At 33.5% G+C, this 22,121-nt stretch overlaps 1 protein-coding gene and 1 long non-coding RNA gene across 2 annotated transcripts; both read right to left on the bottom strand.

Moving 5' to 3' along the window:
• Window positions 1–3,279: 3,279 nt before the first annotated feature.
• Window positions 3,280–4,369, bottom strand: LOC145029343 (uncharacterized). The gene is made up of 2 exons (XR_013676483.1): window positions 4,104–4,369; window positions 3,280–3,797 (listed from the first exon to the last, which is right to left on the bottom strand). It is a non-coding gene; the product is annotated as an uncharacterized LOC145029343 (long non-coding RNA).
• A 13,689-nt stretch (window positions 4,370–18,058) lies between these two features.
• LOC145032788 (patatin-like protein 6) lies at window positions 18,059–21,067 on the bottom strand. The gene is made up of 3 exons (XM_078981709.1): window positions 19,483–21,067; window positions 18,777–19,075; window positions 18,059–18,415 (listed from the first exon to the last, which is right to left on the bottom strand). Exons 1-2 carry the CDS (start codon window positions 20,608–20,610, stop codon window positions 18,815–18,817), a joined length of 1,389 nt encoding a protein of 462 aa, XP_078837835.1. The 5' UTR covers window positions 20,611–21,067; the 3' UTR covers window positions 18,059–18,415; window positions 18,777–18,814.
• Between the last annotated feature and the right edge of the window lie 1,054 nt (window positions 21,068–22,121).

The raw sequence follows: 22,121 nt of genomic DNA, 5'->3' as shown, positions 1-22,121 counted from the left end.
CTTCATTTCCTCTCATTTCCTTTCTTTTCTCTTTTTAAGTTGAACTCGGGAGCGGGGTGTAAGTTATTATCCGTTTTCATGGAAATCATGTGTACAAGCCTTTCGTCGACAAAATAGCCACCATGAATAGTTTCTACTTTCATTTATATAAAAATCTATTACTCGGGATACGGATGCTATGTTGACACTAACTACCAAGTGTGGAACAAGGTCATTGGTATGTGTTTCGTGTGCCTTTGCTATGTTTAAACATCTTTAATGGGTTCAATATTTTTTTTATGCTTGTACTGTATTGAATGTGACTGTTTATGATAGAAATTGAAGATGACAAAGGCTGTGAAAGGTTGGGGGAATAGAGTTGATGATGATGACTTTGGTGGGGTGAGGGTGAAGGTGTGGTTCATAATAATAGTAACAATGGAATTTAAACTAGAAACAAGTAAATAAATAAAGTAGATGATGGGGGAATAGATATGTCAACGTTTGATAGATTTTCTATATAAATGTTTGCAAGTGAATAAAGTAGACTTTTCAGATAGATAGTTGGTTTCTTTTCACAACATTAACTATTTACATGCCAACAAAACAAGTAATGTCGTTTGATACGTCAACATTTAGTAACTAGTTAACTTTTTGAAAAAAAAAATAACAAAAAAAAAAGTTAACTTTTTACATGCCAACAAAGCAAGTAACCTCTTGCGCTTGGAGTGGTTCCTGTGAACAAAGGTGGTTGTATTTAGATTCGAACACTTTGGGTAAAGGAAGGTGAAAATTGATGGCTAGTTTGGTCTACTCAGTTATTTGGTTATTTGAAAGGTTTGGAACTTGTTTATCGTCAAGTGTATTAAGTTTAGTCATTTGAAGATGGCCGATTAGTTCCAACTTATTTCTTTCAAGTGGATTAAGGAGAGTTAGTGTTGAGGGATAGATTAAGTAGGGTGATGATGGCGAACCAGATTCCTTATGGATCGTTTAAGTTTACTTTCCGAACTGATATTTCCACTGTATATCTGAGTTACATGAAATCCAGTCTACGATAATACGAAAGGACACTTGTGTATCTAGTCACATAAATATAAGCTAAAATCGTCAGAGAGTTCTGAGTTCGTTTTAGAAGAAAAAGAGCTAAGAAAGGTTCTTTACGGCTCAAAAGAAAAGTCGTATATATACATGACATACTAGGTAGGGTTAACAATTCTCGACACGACACGAAATAAATGAGTTTGGGTTTAGTTTTTCAACTCATTAACCCGTCAACCTGCCAACCCGCTAACCCATTTATTAAAAAGGTCATATATGAGTTTCTTAAAAAATAAACGTGTTGACTCGCCAACCCGTTTATATTTTTAATAAAAAAAATCATATTATTTTTAACATATCAAATATTAATATTGAATAAGTATTATATATCACTGATTCATAATCATTCAACATTTGAAATTTCAGGTGGTCGTAAGAACGTAACATGTAAGGCTCAAAGGCTATAACCATTTTGCTCATTTTCCCTAAAATCTAAATAATGGGAATTGTGTGTGTTTTAACCCCGCCTATTGTTTCTTGTTTCTACTTGAAAGTTGAAGTTTATTATAAAGAAGAAAATGGTGTTGAAGAATTGACTTTATTTTTTGGGAGAAAAAAATGGGAATTATGGCTATTATTTTAGCACTTGAACTATCTATGTTGATAATGTTGTATTAATGTTTCGTTTGAATATGTTTCTATGAATATTTTTAATTTTCATTTGGATGTTTAAGACTTAAGTGTCTAAAATTCAGATATGTTTGCATCAACCATTAATAATTTATTCATGTTTAATTATCAATTTATTTATGGAATTTGATCCACGAACCCGCCAACCCGTGAACTCATATAAATAAATGGGTTAGTGGGTCATATATGAGTTTATGTTTCAAACCCGTCAACCCGTGACCTATGTAGTTAAATGGGTCGTGTTTGGGTTGACATATTTTGACCCGTCAAACCGCGACCCGCCAACCCAAACACGACACGATTGTTAGACCTAATACTAGGGTTGTTATCTTCTAAATTAGTTAGGAGAATCTCAAATTTAATGACATAATAAATGGTTTCCAAAACTGACAATATTTATCAATCTTACCATAATCACCTATTAAAATTGGGTTTTTTCCATAATGAAACTAATTCAAATTTTTAAAGACTTTTTGTGGTGCTGCTCAAAGCCTATGGGACCACCGCCAGGGGCTTTGCCACTAGAACCATGCAAGGGGGTGCGACCCCTTTGACCACCGTCATTTTATCATACCGACTTATAATTCGATATTGTATATGCATGCAATCTACATTTACCAAACATATAATATAAAGTACAAATAATAAGTTTTTTAGCTCACATGTTAGATCCAATTACACAAATGTACGATGACACTAAAATCACCAAGAGTTACGTGATATTTGTTTTTTGTCGAAATATCTTTTTGACCTCTTATGTCTATGAAAGGAAAAAATTTTGAAGAAAATATTCTTGGTTTTTCAGAAAACAAAAGACATAATAAAGTCTTTTGACATACTTTTCCAGAAGACAAAAAATTAGCTTCTAACTTTGAAAAACATTTTCTAAGTTTTATTTATAATGTGATATTTCTTTTTCCACCACCACCACGCTACCACCCCTTCTCTGCCACCACCACCATTTTTTATAGAAGATTTTAAAACATAAATATATTTTTTTTTATAAAAACTAAAGACATGAAAAAAGACTTTTAATTTATATCTTATTCAGCATAAATAAAATAAAAAAAATAAAAAACATATTATCCCTTTCAAAACAAACATGACCTTAGTTTTGAAGTAGAATCTATAATTGTTGTTACCTTTTTTTTCGTATCTTGTAATGTTTTGTAGCGTGTTAATTATTTTTTTTAGGGATAATGACTTAAACGGGTAATATATTTTTTGATTTGTATATATTTAATCATTGAGTTTTTTTCGTCCACATTTACCTCCTGAACTTATTAAATTGTACACATTCAGTCGTTATGACCAACTACTCTAATGAGTCGTTTGATAATTGCTAATTAGGTTAGTTGCTGACTGGGTTAGAAGCTGATTGAGTTAGAAGTTCTGATCAAGTTAAATTCTGACTGAAACTTATTGTTTGATTTTGCATCCGACTGACTGGAAAAAATGACTATAATACCCTCAAACAATATTTTAAAAAAAATACCTTTCTGATTTACCATTTAGCTTGTAACATACATTTAAAAAAAACATTCAATATGCATTAAAAAAAATTAGACATTTAAACCATAAATCCATAAATCATGTTTAAAACAACTTTGCTTTACAATAATCAACCAAAAACTAAAATGATTGAAATCTTACAAATAAGAGAACTACAAAATACTTGCATATTTCATAAGACCTCCATGAATCACTCTTAATTCATATGTATAAATATAGAAGGGTAAATATGGGCAAAACTGACCCACTAGAAACAAGATACTCTACAACTATACATAATTCCCAATGAATAATAAGAACTATATGTTTCTTGAGTTTTCATTGTAAATTCAAGAATAGAATAAACATTGAATTATAAAAACCTTATCTCCAGGATTAAAATTGAAATCCCCCATATATGTGCACTCAAATTTTCCAGATACCATTTCTTTTAAATTTTGCTACTCTTGATAATAAATATTTGGCATGTGCAAGCTTGAGATCTGCTCATTATGTAAAAAATTCAAAATTTTAGAGAAGATAGCAACATCAAGATGTTTAAGAGGATCAAGAATTATCGGGAACGAGCTTTCCACCTGTCAAAAAACCAAATTTATGTAGATTAAAAAGTTAGAAATTAATTCACACAAAAAGTCTGCAAGTTCTTTAATACTCATTCTAATAAACAAAAACTTTCTTATTCACTTCTCAACTCATTTGACCCCATGGTTTGTGGGGCACCCATCTAATTTCCAACGCATCAATCCAAGGAAAATCATCGAAGACAGGATCCTTAGTAACAAATTAATGAATATCTATGAATTGGAATCCCACTCATGTTTGCGAGGCATCCATCTATCGATTTGGTTTCTAAAAGGGCAAGAAGTATACAATAATCATACCTAATCAATTGTGTATCTGCCATTGGTGGTGTTGCTGGTGTGTGTAGCAACGTCCTTGGTGGGTCGACGGAGAAGAATCAAAATTTGAGGGCACTTGAGGAACGTGATAGAAAATACAGAGTCTACACCTTTTTTTTCCAAGGACGGAATCAGGAGAAAACTTTCGACTGAATCCAATTCTTCCGTCCGAGTCCGACAAATTGCATCAAATCAAACATACAGATTGAAGCAGACCGAGTCAAGCTTCTGACCAATTAGAAGGCTTATCAAACAAGTAAGTCTGAAAAATGATTTAAAATGGTAATATATTTTTCACCTTTATATATTTAATTCTTAATTTTTTTTTCACATTTAGTCATTAAATTAATATTTTTTATTGAAAAATAAATCCTTGTTGGTTTTGTACACATTCAATACTTATGACTGATTTCTTTAGTTTATCTCACATTATCCTACATGAGATAATCATTAATGAGGTGTTGGGGCTGTTGATGCTTGTGTCCATCGCGACATGAGCTGCTTGGTTGCTTAGGTCTTATGATTTGACTTAGGTCTTATGTTCTGAACGTCGTAACTTCTTCATATGATATCAGATTTTAACGATCCTTATATACACATGTTCGTATTTGAGTCTACTACAACTTTCGTTAAGATTACTCCTGTTAAAAAGTAATTTATTTTTATTTACAATTTTATAAAAAAAAAATCATAAATTCAGAAAGAACGCATGGATATAAACGTTTTTTATATAAAAAATAATATATTTTTACTTACGATCTTTATGTCCATGTATTCTTTATGAATGTATGTATGAACGTTTTTTTTAAATCGCAAGTAAAAATATATTACTTTTTAAAATCAGTAATTTTAATGAAAGTTGCAATAGACACAAATACGAACGCGCGTATGTAATAATCGTTAAAATCCGATATTATATGAAGAAATCACGACGTCCAGAACACAAAACCTTAGCTAAACCACAAGATCTAAGATACCAAGCAGTTGAGGCCGCGATTGACGTAAGTATCAACAACCAAAACACCTTATTAATGATTATCTTATATATGATGACATGAGAAAAACTAAAGAAATCAGTCATAAGTATTGAATGTGAACAAAAACAATAAGGACTTATTTTATAACAAAAAAATATTAACGACTAAATGTCCAAAAATATTAATCACTAAATATATACAAAATGAGAAATATATTACCCTTTTAACTCATTTTACCGGCTTACATGTAGTAGCCGATCATAAAGACTGAATGTGTATAATTTAACAAATTAAAGAGATAAATAAATAAATAAACAAATAAATAAACTTAATAACCAAATATATACATATCAAAAAATATATTACCTTTTAACTATTCTTTCAAAATTTTAATATATTTCTCCCACTAAAAAAGCATCCGTATGTCAACATTCGGCTAAACTATAGTTTTTTATATGCAATCGTGTTAAATTTTAGAGTTTTATTTATAAATTTTTTTTGGTATTTTAATGACACGTCATGACAAATCATTAACACAACAAGTTTTATAGGCACTTCTCATAAAAAAGTTCGTTTACATAATTTTTGTTTTATGGTCCAACAATGACAAAACATGTATGATATAACGATATTAAATTGGGAAAAAAAACTCTAACTATAGAGCTTATTGAAAAAGTCTAGTTGTTATTATTATTATTATTATTATTATTATTATTATTATTATTATTATTTTGAAAAAGCTCTTACTTTAGCTTATTAAAATGTTGAGAATTTTTTATTTTTATTTTTATTTTTATTTTTATTTTTTTTGCATGAAGCTCACACTTTAGTTGAACGGAATTTCATACATAACGCCTTCCGGTATACTGAGCACAAAGGTCGTCATGGTCAACATGGCCATTAACAACGACCGTGCACACTATCTCGACCATCTATAGTTGCTTAATATCGTGGAGGATTGTGGTCACCATCACAATTGAACACGACTATTTCTCTCTGCTTTCTTTCTCCTTTTATGTCTTCTTTCACGCTTTGACCACAATCTTCTCTTGCGCACAACATCCTGATCGTAAGGGGAAGAGTTGTGGTGGTGACATGGAGATGGAAGAAGGTTATGGTTGTGAAGACCACTAGGATAGCCTAAGGTCTAGAGTTCAAATCTTGACAAACTCAACATATAACTAGTGTTGTATGATTAACCTTTTACATAGGTTTTGGGACAAGTTGGCATGACCAGTTCAAATGGTACCATTTAACATTCTTTTAAATGTTTGTGACATTTTTATTTGAAAACGGAATGCTATTAACCAACTTTTATATTTATCTATTTTGTAACATCTGAAGCAGATATAAAAAATTTTCATTTTTAATTTATCAAATCACATAGTATTCGTTTAAAAACCCATCATAATATCAAATGTATCATAATAATCATAGTACAATAATAGTCATCAACACGGAAAATCGTCAGGGGATAATGTTGTGTAGTCAAGCCGAGTCGTTCCCTTTTGAACCGGAAGTACATGAAAATATTCAAACCACAAAATCGTAAGCACAAAACTTAGTGAGTTCCACAAAATACCCAAACCATACATACATTTCCATAGGCTACCCCCATGGGCTTGCATACAAATGTTATGGGTTACTCTAATGGTCTTTTATACCATTAACATGGGTTGCCCCATGGTCTCCCATTGCAGTGCCTTGGCTACCCCAAGGTCTTATACGCAAGTGTCATGGGATACCCCCATGGTCTTTCATACAAATGACATGGGCTACCCCCGGGGTCTTCCATGCAAGTATCACATAGACTACTAGCAACATACACAGTATAGTGAGAAAACTCATCTAACATCCCAAAAATTTCAATAAAATTTAAACTTTTCAAATCAACCCTTTAATAAAAGAACTGTTTACAAAAATTGTTATTCCCAAAACATTATTTAAAAAAAATCAGGATCTCTTTCAACATAGTTTCCAAAACGTTCACATTATCAGAGTTTCCCATAAATAAGTCCAAAACGCGAGGATGTGTATGGTCACGCCTTCACCTTACCACAATCCACTGAAATACCTGAAACCATAAACCAAAACTGTAAGAACGAAGCTTAGTGAGTTTCCCTCAAGGTACCAACACCCAAACAAATAACATGTACAAATAACATCACACATATAGAGCCTTCAGCCTGAATGGACCGCCTCGCTGGGACTACAGCCTATCTAGATCGCTCTCGCGCCTTCAGCATGACTTGACCGCCTCGTAGGGTCTACAACCTATTCGGACCGCTCTCGAGCCTTTGGCATGACTTGACCGCCTCACAGGGCCTACAGCCTATCCGGATCGCTCGTCGGGCCTTCGGCCTGACTGGACGCCTCGCAGGGCCTTCAATCTATCCGGGCCGACCTGGGTCTATTGGCCTTCAGCATAAAGCAGGACCTCCTAAACCCAACGACACACATACATGTCGACATATACATAACTCATAAACACATAATCAATCAACAGGCAAGCACAAATCATACAGATCAATAAGCATAACATCATCCTATCTGCCAGGATACTAATCTAACAGATCATAACAACATAGCAACATCCTATTTACCAGGATACTGATCTAACAGATCATAATAACACAATAGCATGCATAACAGGATATCAACATGATGGTCCTGCATTGGTGCCTTCGACCTGTAAGTATAGTGAACACAACTCACCTCGAATGCAAAAGCTCCCTGAAAGAAATCCCTGGCTGCTGCCCTACCGACTTCCCGAGTTATCAATACAAACAACACACCGAATTAGCAATTGGGTTCCATGCCATAAACCAATATCCATACTTGTGGTAAAATAACCATTTTACCCCTAGCTAAACATACACCAAAACTGAGGCCCAAAACCAAAAGATCCTCAAAGGCCAACTAATGGACCAATTTTCCAAATTGGGCCCAACCCCATATGGGTCTTATCCTAAGCCCATATTTCCCTTAAATCCAAATCAGGTTACCATAAACACCCCTTGGGAAAAATTTGGTCAAAGACATAAGTCAAAAGTCAAAGTCAACAGTCCAGGTTAACCCAACTCACCGAGTTGTCCTTCAACTCATCGGGTTTCTCAATCAATCTGCACAGATCAAGAAAACCCAAGTCAACTTGTCGAGTTTTGTCACACCCCCAAACCAGAACGGCGGAATCGTTCGAGGGCGGATGACTTCATGTAGTATCCTAACAGTTGAATACATAGTAAAGAAAGTAAAACAACCATCATATATATAATTTAAAAGTTACATTGTTGAATGCTACTTGTTCAAAACAAATTACAATATGATGACAAAATGAGTTTTAAACTAACGCCTTAGCGTCACTTCTCCAAAAGCTAAGGTTTACCTGTATTACTAAATCCCTAAGAAATACAAGTAGTTTTCAAATAGTGTCAACAATTAAGTTGGTGAGTTCATAAGCGTTTATGTATAAAATTTGTAAGTTTGGTATAAAATCACTGAGTTTGCTTCTGGAAAATCCAATATTTTTCCATGAGTGTGTGGTAGTTTAAAAGTTCCAAAACTGTAATGCATTAGTAGTTTTCATGCCTAGAATAATAGATTTATGTATGTATAAAATCACTAAGACATTTGATAACCCCGTAAATCATCGTGTTTTTACTACTCCATGTGAGTTTTATAAACATGCTATTGACCTAGACTGCCTGTAACAACGTTCTTCAGACGTTGGAATGTTATGACGTTTGTCACCCCAGACATGCCGGTCTAACTGTAGCAGCTCAGGATCGTCAAAAGAGCTATGTTGACAAGAAAAGACGACCGATGACATTCGAACTAGATGGTATTCATAGCACCTTCCATGTGTGTTATTTGAGGAAATTCACAGGAGAAGTTTCCGACATAATTCCAATCACAGAATTAAGAATGGATGAGAACAAGAGACTGATTGAAGAGCCCGAGGCAATTGTTGACCGTAATACGAAGAAGTTACGACACAAGATGGTCAACTTAGTGCTAGTCCGATGGAAACATTCGAATGGTCCGAATCTCACTTGGGAAACAGAAATTGACACGATGAGTCGCTACCCACATCTGTTTGTTGATGCATGATTCCGGTCCTAAGCAGGAGAGAATTGTAACGCCTGAGTTTCAGGGCTAAGCATTTTTAGACAATGTAATAGTCCAGGACAACTATTGTAACACAATCTGAAATAATAAAAATGAAATATTTGAGTATTATGTGAATTATGTGTATTTATGTGTTAATTACTCATTTATAAATGTATAATAAATAAAGGATAAAAATAAGCGTCAAAATTAAAATGTGAGATAAACCCGATATCTTTACATAAAGTTGTAGTGGTCGAAACAAGTATTCCGGAGATATAAAGAACACCGAAATCCGAGTTGTAACGAAGAAGTTATGACCCGTCGAATTTCACGATGGAACCGGCACAATACCAGGAAGCGTAAATAGTGAATTTACGATAGAGCGAGTTTTAGCCTTAGCGATCTAAATAAAAGTCGTAGAATACGTTAAACCGAGAGCGTCCACAAAAAGAACGACCAAATCTGACTTCGTATGAGGAAGTTATGATTTTTCACAGTTTCGGCTTAGCAGTGTACAGCCCGAAACTCGAATTTTAGATCGAACGGTTTTTGGCCTACGCGACCTAAATGAGAATTGAAGATATCATTAATAGGAACTCAACAGTAAAAAGACAGACGAAAACAGAGTCCCTATGTAGAAGTTATGAATTTTACGCGGACATTTAACAGTATAATCTCCTCGTACTGTTAAATTTTAGATCGGTCAAGAATTAGCCGACGGAGTAATTATGAAAGTGGTATATCTTATTTTTACCTACGCGTGGATATAAAGAACGTTAGAAACGGAGCTCGTATGTGAAAGTTACATATTTAGAAGTCGGAAGTGTACTGTGCGAAAATGGGTGACGTGGCACAATCTTGGCCATTACTTTCTCCCCAAGGCTTACCACCAGATGGTGACATGTGACACCAAGTTCAGCCACATTCACCCTATAAATACCACCTTTCCCACCCTCATTTTCTTCACACCTTTATCATTCTTTCTTCTCTTTACTCTCTCTCTAGAACCTCTCTCTAGTCCCGAAATCCCCCGAAAAGCCTACGCAACCTCCCTAGCACGAGGCGGAAGCCTCGGAGTGCTCGAAGTCTCTGAGAAGAATAGCTTTTTGGCTCGGGAACGCTGCTACAAGCAAAGCCTAGTTTTCTATAATACTCATTGTAAGTGATCTACGCCTACACTATTTTTAATATACCTTTTATTTAATTATAGTAACGTTATTAGGAACTTATAATAAATACTTGGGCTATTATTATGGGTTATATTAGTATTTTTTTAACACTTATATAATAGTAATAATAGCTAGACTATTAATTAGTCTCGGCGAATAACAGACTAAACTCTAGTGGTAATAATACTAGGTTTCGTCGAAGGAAATTATTTTTAAGAGCGAAGCGCTATCTGAGTTCGGAATCACCACCTTTTCAAGTGAGTGCATGGTCTCTTTCATCTTACACATAGATATGAAGTATTTTATATAAACTACGTGCTATGTGTGTATATTATTTTTATACTTACTATCTATGCTGGATGAACGATTTTATACAAGTTTTATATGATTTAAATTGTATATGTATTTTATATCTAAAAAAATGTTGGGGTAAAACATGGGTAGATGTAATAGGTGATGTGTGATAAAATGTTGAGAGGCCTCGATGTTGTTGTTGTTAATCCAGTCATCTAGCGGAGTATAGATGACGACCACGAACTCTTCTAGACAGTCCAGTGGAATGATGCCAGACTCGCAACCTGTAGGTGTTGTGAACGATGTGTTCACCGGTGTACTTCATCCCCCTCATGGTTGCCTTTAGGTCATTTATTGCTGAGGAACCCCTTTAGCAGTAGTGTCCGTCCCGATGATGATCCTTATGATAGGTGTTTAGGGACGTAATGTGAGGATAACGGGAACGGGTAACCGAGTTATTGTTGGTCGATGAAATTAATAAACTTATTTATTGTGGGATGAAAACATTATGTGCTCACCAGGCTCCCAAGCCTGACCCACTCAGTTTTATGTATTACAGGTAGTAGCGCTCGAGCATAGTTGTGATGTGTTGGGATGAGGGATGATGGATATAGGCCTTTAGAAATGAAATAATGTAGTAAGACTTATATTGTATTGTTTATACTTATGTACTGTATCGAACATGACATCCCGAGTCTTTTAATGAAATACATTTATAAGGAAATGTTTTTTTTTAACTCTTTATCATATTATTGTTTTGGGACAAATTCCGCAACTCTTTTATTAAAAGGTTACTCTGATTTTGAAATAAAGTATAAATAAAACCGGTCTTTTCTGGCCGTGATTTTGAGGATGTCACACATGGCATGCCAGACTCATACTGAGGACTCAGGAGCATTCCAGATATGAGCTAAGGGTCGGGCAGGGCATGCTAGACTAGTACTGTGGGCTTAGGAGCATTCCAGATATGAGCTGAGGGTTGTGTAAGGCATACCAGACTTGTACTGCGGGCCCAATGGTAAGCCAGATGTGAGCTGTGGGCCCGGGAGGCAAGTCAGACTCATACTATGGGTCTAGGGTAATCCAGTTTGAAAAGTTGTGGACCCATTACATGTTGTTATTTGTATATGTGTTATTTGTTGTGTATCAGTATTTTGGGGGAACTTACTAAGCTTTAGGCTTACAGTTTCAGTTTTTGTTTCAGGTCATCAGATGATCGCAGGAAGGCAAAGGCGTGATCGTACAGCTCCTCACATTTATGAATTTGTTTCTGGGATACTCTGATACTATACTATTTTGAAAACAAGTTTTGAAATGTTTAATGGTTTTGAAATGTTTTAAAAGTTTAAATTTGGCATGATTTTATGGATGTTACATAAATTGTGTGCACCATACAAATTCTCAGTTTCATAGAACATTTTAAGTCTCTAATTCACACTTTAATAAAACAATTTAGGACTCTCATTCATAATATTTATAATATAAAATCATATTAATTCTCACATTCACACACGTTTTAAATTGAATTCACAGCTTAATAGCCATAGAACATAAACACTGAATAAAAAATTGATGCAAATATTATAACAAATAAGAGAATAAACATGGATTAACAACTTACTAGCAGAAAAAACTATGATTAACAAAAGTAAACAACAAATGAGAGATAAGAACATTAAATTAACAAATTAATAAAAAGAAAAAAAAAGTAAACAAAAATCAACATATCTAATGTGTTTCACCAGATATTATAGATAAATAAATGGAGGAGATTTAGCAGTATTTCACAGAGAAACGAAACAACATAAATGGTGACGATTGATGGCACTCTCAGATCTGGTCTCAATCTCCCCGGAGCTCTGTTAGATTTCTTCAGATCTTGTGGCAGCTAGTGTTTCAGCTACGAACACGCTTCAAAACAGAGAACAAAATCAACATAAACAAACAATCTTCAGAGGTTTTAGACTTGAATAACATGAACGAAATCAAATATGAAGGTTTTTAAACTAGATCTGAAGAAAATCAGATCTGAAATTGGGAGCATGAACAACAAAACGACACAAAATCATGGTGGTGAACCAGATCTAGAGGGGTAGCGAAGATACGATAGTGATGGCACAACTGGAGGTGGTAATATGTTGATGTCGTCGATAATAAAAGTTGTACATGTCGTAGGTTCGACGGTGATGTCAAAATCTCGAATAGAAGGTTGTATCATCAACGATGGTCGTTTTCACCAGAGATTTGATGAAGATCTAGTCAGATCAGATGATTTCTGATGTGAATCTTATGAGATATAATGTAGATATTGAGATTCACTGAAGAACGGAGAAGGCGGTGGTGATTTATGCTGATAGAGGAGATGGCGGTAAAAATCCGAAGGAGGAGACGGTGGTGGCGGTAGTGTTGTTGACAGAGGAGACGGTGGTGGTAATTTGCTAAAGCAGAGTCGTCGGTGATAAGGGCGGCGGAAATGGTAGTTGTTATCTGATAAATGAAGAAACAAAGAGGAAACAATGTTTGAAGTCAAGTGAAAGAAGGACCTAGTGATGCTTATGCTAGAAAGATGAAGTGATGTTGCCCAAAATACCCTTATTGCTTTTTGGACATTTATCAAAATTTTAAAAAAAAATCAAAATATTTGAAAATACTAAAAATTCTCTTAATTATAACATAGAAATAATTGGTTCTTAGAATTTTTAATCTTTGGTGGCTCTCATTTCAACTTTTATATATATATATATATATATATATATATATATATATATATATATATATATATATATATATATATATATTTTCCAATAACTTAACATTGTTCCACATTACATTTCGTTAGACCATGATATCTTGCCCCAAAAAAAAACATATAAAGTGTGTTCGGCACGGAGCGTTTGAGAGCTTCTAGCTTCTACCATTTGACAAAACACTCAATTTTGAACATAAAGTTTTGTTCGGCACTAGAAGCTTTTAGTGTCTAGTTTAAACAAAATCCTCAAAATCCATTTTTTTTTTCAAAAAGTATATAATATAGTCTAATTATTACTTCATGTAGCATTTAACAAAACGCTACAAACTACCCACTTTCCGCTACCAACTAATTTTACCGAATATGGAGATATTTTTTATTTTGTATGTTCTAGATACATGTGTACCAACCTACACAGCAATTTATTTGTAGCTTAAAATAAGAAAGTACACAATTATAATAAGGTTTATCTTGTATATACATGCGTACAAACCTACACAACAATTTATATAAAATAAGAAAGTACAAAATTATAAGGTTTTGTAGTTTGCGTGTGGTATTGAGTTTTGGGAATGAGTGGTTGTGTGAATTGAAACTCTTTGATGTATCAGGTTTATCTTCAAGAATATTTTCCTCTTCTACTTTTGTTATAACCTCCGACCACTATCAAATAACAGATTATTTTATTTAAAAACAACTACTTATTAGTATAATTACCAGATTTTTTAAAAACATTAGTATCGTTAAAAAGACAAATAGTTGATATTTATCTATCTTCACAAACAAATTTTGTTCATGAGAAAGATATCAAATTAGAAGTTTATGTTTTAAGTAAACTCTTGTTTAGCAAAACTCTAGGGGTTCAATTCATAAATTAACAAAATTAGATAGAATGTGTTCAAGTTGACAGGAGTGGAAATGACATAACACGGCAATAATGTGTTGGAATCTGATGTCAAGTTCGATAGGGTTTTGTGTTGGAATCTCTCTCTCTCTCTCTCTCTCTCTCTCTCTCTCTCTCTCTCTCTCTCTCACACACACACACACACACACAAAGTATACCATCCTTTTCGAGTGAAGTTTGAGTCACCGTGTCTAAAAGATTAGCATACCATCAATACATCTAATAACCCAAAATTATGGTTTTCAGAAGGGAGTTACCCCTTAACTAGAGGTGGAAAGTAGTTTGGTTTATGGTTTTGTTGGTTTGGTTTTCTTGGTTTGAAACTTTTCCAATTCTAAACCGGTAAAAAATAAAAAACAAACCAAATTCAATGCAACCAAGTCATACCAAAAAGCAAACTAGATTTTGGTTTGGTTAGATTTGAGAACCGATAAAAACAAATCTGAAGGTTAAATATAAAATCCAAAATTTAAATTTCCAAACATAAATTTTACACTTTCAAATATAAATATCTAAAGTTTTAGACATTAAAGTTTGAAAGGAAATATAGAAACATTAGAAGAACAAATTAAAGAAGAAACTTCTGAGATTTTGAAATTGGAAAATCGATATATCCCTAAAATATGACTAATAAATATATGTTTTCAGAATTTCAATTTAATACTTACAGGAAAAACAAAAAAATAATTAACCGTAGTAATTTGGTTTGGTTTGGGCCGAACTTCTGTAAATAACGTAAACCCCAAAACAGATTCATAATTTACTTTGTTCTGAAATCAAACCGAAAACCAAATTTGAAATTTTGTTAGGTCTGAATTTGGTTTTGGCTTGGTTTTGATTTTCGGTTCCTTTTGTTATAAACCAAACAATATCCATCCCTACCTTTAATTTACGCCGTTTCGACGTTCGAAATAAAACAAATCTTAGATAATTATGTATTTTGTACCTTCTTACTTATATTATATTATGGTCTAAATCTTTTATGACTTCCAATTAGACTAATGATTATGTAATACTAAAATAAAATAACGGACACTTTTGACTTGTTTAAAAAAGCAAAATTAATTCTTTTTGTTTTCACATTTCATCAGTTCTTAACATGAGTCACATCTAGTATGTTATCCGCCAATTATCAACCGATGTCACATCAATTGTTTATAAATAAAATGAGGTCGGTTGTTATCTCCCTGATATGCGGACTAAAACACTTATTTTGGTGTAGAAATCATCTCACGTCACCAAAAAAAAAACAATTTATTCATTTTGCTTTTGTGCTAAACAAATGAATAATATGAAATTATGAATAGGAAATTGATTGGGAATGTGTGGTCAGGCTTGTTAACAACCACTAACAAATTTCTATTCTTATCTATCTACCCACAAACTCCACTAGCAATATTCAACATCACTAATCGAAACACTTAGCAATAACTTACAAATATTTAAACACTTGCACTAACTCGAGCTTGTAATATATAATTAGTTATGTATGTGTTCATTGTCAATTTTTAATTTATACCTTTAATCAAACTAGAATTATGCTTTGTTTGTCATAAGTAGCTGAAAAGCTAATTTAAGATACATATTATTTGATAAATTAGATTATAAAATAATAGAATTTTGTTAGAATGATAAATTTATAAGGACATAAAAGAAAAATAAAAAATATAATTAAAATTAATGTTATGCTATATGAAACATTATTAAAACAAAACATGATAAAACCGGGTGGCAAATATTAATGACGATGTATAAAACCGAGTGGCAAATATTCATGACGATGTAAACGGATGCCGAAACAAGTAAAGTCATACGTGGGGATAACTATAACAAAACTTTACCTTTGAATCACTTGCGAGTATAAATAGAAGGTGAAAAAATACTCTTTTTTGTTTGTAATGTCTTAAAAGTCAAGTTTTTTAAATGAATCGGTCAAATGGCCACTTTTTCATTCAACCTGATAGTGTGGTATGAGTCTGCCCTTCGAATTGTGTAGATTTGAATAATCATTATGAATTGATTGAGTTATTCAAAAAAAAAATTCTTGTTAAATGAAATCCAATTATCCAAGTTTCAATAAATCGGTACAAATGGTTTTTACATGTTCTATCACACCAGTTTAACTTGGTTTTTTAAGTAACCGATCGTTTTGATTTGGTTTAGAAATGTGTATAAAACCAATCGTTGTTGAACCACACTCATGCTTGGTTTCCGGTCCGATCAGTTCAATCAGCCGGTTCGAACCGGTTTTTAAAACATGGTTTCTTAGTTCAACATAGGGATGAGTGTAGACAAGTACACGCCTTAGTTATCTGCAACCAGAACTGACAGTTCATAAAGATTTGGAACTAGAATTGGAACTGACGGGTAGCGGTTCCAATACCGGGAACCCGATTCGTTAATTTTATTCAATTTTTAAAACTTATGAAAAGATATCTATTATAAACTTACAAGAAGGTATGGATATCATCAATATGTAATTCGCTACGTATTAAAAATAGGAAATAGAAATTATCAGTAACTTGGATAATATAACGAAAAAATATATGCAATTTTTCTTAAAATCTTTAAAGCATAGTTGTCAAAATTACGATCCTGATCGTAGGATCGTACGCACGATCCTACGATCTTAGGTATGAAAAATGATTCGGATCGTAAAATGATCGTATTTGGGGTAGGATCGCAGGTAGGATCGTAAAACTGTAGGTAGGATCGTAGGATCGAAATCCGATCCGATCCTACCTTCCCTTGATTTTTTTGTTCTTTTTTTTGCAAATAAATTTTTTTACCATTTTATGTCTTTTACCTTTTACCAATCTACCATTTATCATTTTTTATTGTGATTTATGATTAATATTTTGAAGTTTTATAACTTTTGAACGAAAAATTAAATGTTTGAAATATTTTTTATGATTAAATATTATAAATTAAAATTATATTTTATTTGGTAGGATCTTAGGATCTAGATCCCAATCTTACAAACCTAAAAACGATCGTAAGTAGTATCCTGATCTTGACAACCTTTCTTTAAATATTCAAAATAAATTACTCAAAATTCTAGAATTTTAAATTAAGTTATTAGAATTTTGAATTAAGTTATTCAAGATTGCATACAAAAAGGTTCCGATTCCAAAAGACAAATACCCAATTTTTCATCCCTAGTTCAAAACAAACATAACCCTCCCTTGTACACCGATTTTAAAAAAATAAAAGAATAATAATAATAATAATAATAATAATAATAATAATAATGTGTGAAACTAGCTAGAACCCAAATAGTTGTGCTTAGTTCTTTTATGTTATTATACGAGTGTTTATTTGCACAAAACTCATTTTGAGACAGTTAACAATAGTGAAATTAATAATAGTTCTATGATTAAATATCATGTACGATGCATGACAAAAATTAAGTGATAATTAGAAGACTAATGAAAAACTTTTAAGCAATCAATAAACTATTTAAAATAGCTTTTTTAAAAAATAATAATAAATTATAAATTATATCAAATATCTTTGAAAAAAAAAAATAATAAACTAATGGTCTAACAAACACTAAAAATAAGCTTATAAACTAATTTATATGCACAAAAACAAACACACAGTTCCAGTTTTAACATTTTTTAGAGAACATAAACAAGTGGCCATCTCCTTTACACCAACTACAATCATAATCATCTTCCTTGGGACTTGAATATGTATCTTGTAACTCTAATCTGATCACTACAAAAATCAAGTGGGCCAACTTAACAATAATTCTGTATTAACAACACCACATAATTATAACACCCTCACCTCTCCTTTGACCATTTCCCATATATATAAGATAATGCTTGTACACATATTTTTACAATTCTGCCCCTCACAATTAGATTAGGGTAGTGTAGGGTGGGGTAGTGTGGTGTGATCTGTGATGGAATGGACACCACTTTCCTTACAAGCCAGACAAATTTCATCTGAATTCATCCCTAACCTTACCTTTTTCTTCTTGTTTTGATAGTTGAGTGTCCTTTCAACTCATTTTACCCCAAAGTAAAAGCTCCTCATGTACATACTACATACACTACATATTACTTTATTTCCGACCTTCCTCCCTGCATTCCACAATCAATTATCAATCACATTTTTTAATAAAATTCATTCAACAACAGGGGATTTAATTTTATGGTCAGAATCCATCATGCAATTGGCATGTCATATTGCCATGTCCAAACAAAGGACCTACCCCAAGGGTCCGGGGGGTCATCATCATCAGGTCACCACCCTCAAATCTTGTCAACAAGGGGTATTTTTGTCCCCTTCTTTCAAAAAATTTGACTAAACATACCCTCCACCCCAACAAACACTTTTCAGATTACACTGCTAAAAAGACCAAAATGGCCTTTGTTTGTGCCGACACCACTACTCCTATTGTAATTAAGATTCACAGATGCTATTTATGCACAAAAAGTTTACCTTTATCTTTATGGGGAAGAGAACTCGGTTCTGTTTGATTATGTGGAGGTTTGCTTAAAAGCAACAGTGGGAGCGATCCGGCAGCTCCTCCTCTGATGTTCTAACACAAGTTCTCCGGCGAACCAATCAAGTTTCTCCAGATTGCTCCGGTCACCGATCTTCTTTCCCTCGAAAAGCACAGATTCAACGTTCTTTTGTCTCAGCATCTCCTCGGCTATCTCTGTCAGCGTTTTTACGTTCTCTGGACTAGGGTCCGAGTCCACATTCATCCCACACCGACCCATGTTTGATCCATTTGCCTACAAAAAAAATATATATATATATATATATATATATATATATATATATAAAAAGATTACAAAAAAGTAATTAAAACTGAAGGGGCATGAGAATTGAGAAAAGAAAAGGAGGACCATCGGACCAAAAAGCAAAAAGGGCATATACTAGTAAATCATGCTACTTCTTTTTGTGTTATACAAATATAGCAAAACCCTAAAAACAAAAAAATAAAGACACAAACTCATCTTTCCAATAATAACCTGATGTTTCAACTTTGGAAGTTTCAACACTAGTACCTCGTGGATTAGAAGGTGTACATTATCATAAATTTACTATTGTTAACTTTGGAGAACTGGTTGTTGAAGATTAAGAAATGTTTGATGAATTAGGATTGAAGAGAGTGGCTGTCGATTGACAAAGTTTATACCTGGATACGGACGTAGTTACTACAACGGGTGTGGCCAAAAGCCATGGCGACGGCGTGGTCTACCATGTCGGCAGAGCTGTCGCCGGAAATTCGAGCCATGGGACGACACCAGTTGTGGGGTTTCCAGGCTTTGACTTGTTCGTAATTGTAGTTTCCTTCAAGAAGCTGACCGGTCCCAAGTGAAAGTACCAAAAGGTCCTCCACCCCTCGCACGAACGGGAACTCCTGTTTGTTGTGCAGCACGTGCGTGATCGCGGCGGCGGTGGGGTTGCTCATAGCTAGTCCGCCGTCAACCGCTACACAACGTGTCTTTCCGTCGGTTGACTTCATAGATACCGGGTCGAACAAGTCCGGAGAGGCTGACGTCGCGCGGCAAACCTCCCAGAGCTGGAAGTCGAAGCTGTCGGTTTCCAAAGCGTCTGCTCGGGAAAACAGGAACGGAGCCGAGCTGGAGAGGTCGTAGCAGGGGATCAAAATCGGCTTCAACGTGTTTTTCAAAGTCAAACTCTGTCCGTTCACCATGAATGCTTCTTTCATTGCTTTTTCAAATCCGGTAGTAGCGTGAGATATACCTCCGCCACCGCCACTGCCACCGCTTCGCCCCCGAAAAATCCTTTTGAATAAGCCACCACCACCGCTTGAACTTGATTTCTGATCATAAAGTCGTTTCCCTTGTTCCGCTAAAAATTTCCACGTGTCCTCCGCCTTGAAAATCGGACGGCTCTGGTTCTTACTTCCAAACAGCATCGCCGTAAAGACGCCTCCTACTCCCGTGCCGGCGGCAACATCAAAATAATCGGCAATTCTGGCGTTAGGATTGCCGGACTTTTCCTTTAAAGCGTTTTCCAGATATGCTAGGGCTTTACCTGCTAATATACTCCTCATTCCTCCACCGTCAATCGAGAGAACGCAGATTTTGCCTCTCTGGTTCTTAATCGATTGAACACCTTCATAGTCAGCCGCCGCAACAGAAACTTCCGGGGAAATTTGTTTAGGTTGCCAAAGCTTCTGATCGTCGTAACCGAATAAAAACTTGCTCTCGAGAATCGAAAAGATCTCGTAGCTGAGTTTATCGGTGTCGATGCTCGGTTCTTGCAGCATTTCTAATGATGAGTGATTCGAAGCCATTTTTTTGTAATAACAACAATCGATTATTTTCCGAAATCTTCACACACAGTCGTTCCAATTAGAACCCTAGGTACGTAAACATTAATTTCTGAACAAATATAGCCGTCAAACACACATATACATGTGTTTCTTCATCCAAATTTACACGATCAAGCGGATTAACAAAAGCAAAAGCAAAGACTCACCAAGCACCTCCCGCCAAAAAACATGAAACTCGAGTTCTTGTCACGATAATACTTAACAAGTTCATCTTTTCCATCGATATCAGACAGTTAAACTTACTGAATCTCAAAAATTATTCCACTCGATTCCAAAAAACAAAAAAGAATTGGAATTAGAATTGGAATCAAACTATGAACACGTCAAAAGAGTTGATCAGAAAAATGGAAGGAAGGAAGGAGAATGGAAAAAAGGAAACAAATGGAGGTCGTGAGAAGGCAGCAAAAAAACACATTGATTACAGAAGATTTCTTCTTTTATAACTTTTTGATTACTGATAAAAAATTAAAAATGTATAATAATAAATTATTTATATTGGTTTTAAATGATTTCTTCAATTCTACAACGATCAATTTCTTTTAATATAATTATTTCTTTAATGTGACAAAAGTTTGAAAGACGTTAATTCTTTTTAAATAATATTGCTTAGAAATGGTGTCTGTTTGTAAATATCTAATACGATAAAGTCAATTTAATTTAAATGATTACAAATAATAAATTGTTTTATAAAATTTGTCACATAAAAGAAGTTAAGACTTTTAAAATTTTTGGCATCTCATGACGGGTAACAATCATTTTATCGACTAGATGTACGTTTTATGCTCGATCAAAGAGTTTCATGATAACGTTATCAAAATTTGTATTTTGTTAATATTAATTTTAATTTATAATTTAAAATAAGTTTTCTTTATTCAAAAACTGTCAAAAACTATTATTATCAGAACATATTAAAACTTTGAAATGGTTTATAAAAAAACACATTTATTTCTTTAAGCATAAAAAAACGGATAACGTTTTCATATTTTTATATTTTAGCAAGTTAACTACCTACAACCAGTTGCAAAATTTCAATGGCTTTAAAGAAAATAAATGTTAGCAGAGGATTTCTTCGTTTATAACTTTTTGGTTACGAATAAAAAATAAATGGTTTATAATGTTTTTAAGATGATCTCTTCAATTCTACGACGATCAATTTCTTTTAAGTTTTAATATGATTATATTTTTACTGTGGCAATTTTAAAACATGCTAATTCTTTTGAAAATATATTTTTCACTAAATGTTGTCTGTTTCTAAATATCCTATACGATAAATTTAATTTAATAAAAATGATTATAAATATTTTTATTATTTTATAAAATCCTCCTTAATAGAAGTTTAGACTTTTAAAAGTTTTGGCATCTCATGATCCATAACTGTCGTCTCACATGAACGGCCTAATTTTGTAAGACCGTTACACGTTTTTTTTTTTTTTTTTTTTTTTTTTTAATTCAAGTTCCGAAAATAATATTTA

The sequence above is a fragment of the Lactuca saligna genome, chromosome 2, assembly GCF_052625555.1.
Source record: "Lactuca saligna cultivar CGN05327 chromosome 2, ASM5262555v1, whole genome shotgun sequence".
NCBI lineage: Eukaryota > Viridiplantae > Streptophyta > Magnoliopsida > Asterales > Asteraceae > Lactuca > Lactuca saligna.
The sequence above is the reverse complement of the archived record's forward strand: the minus strand, read 5'-3'. Positions and strand labels throughout refer to the sequence as shown.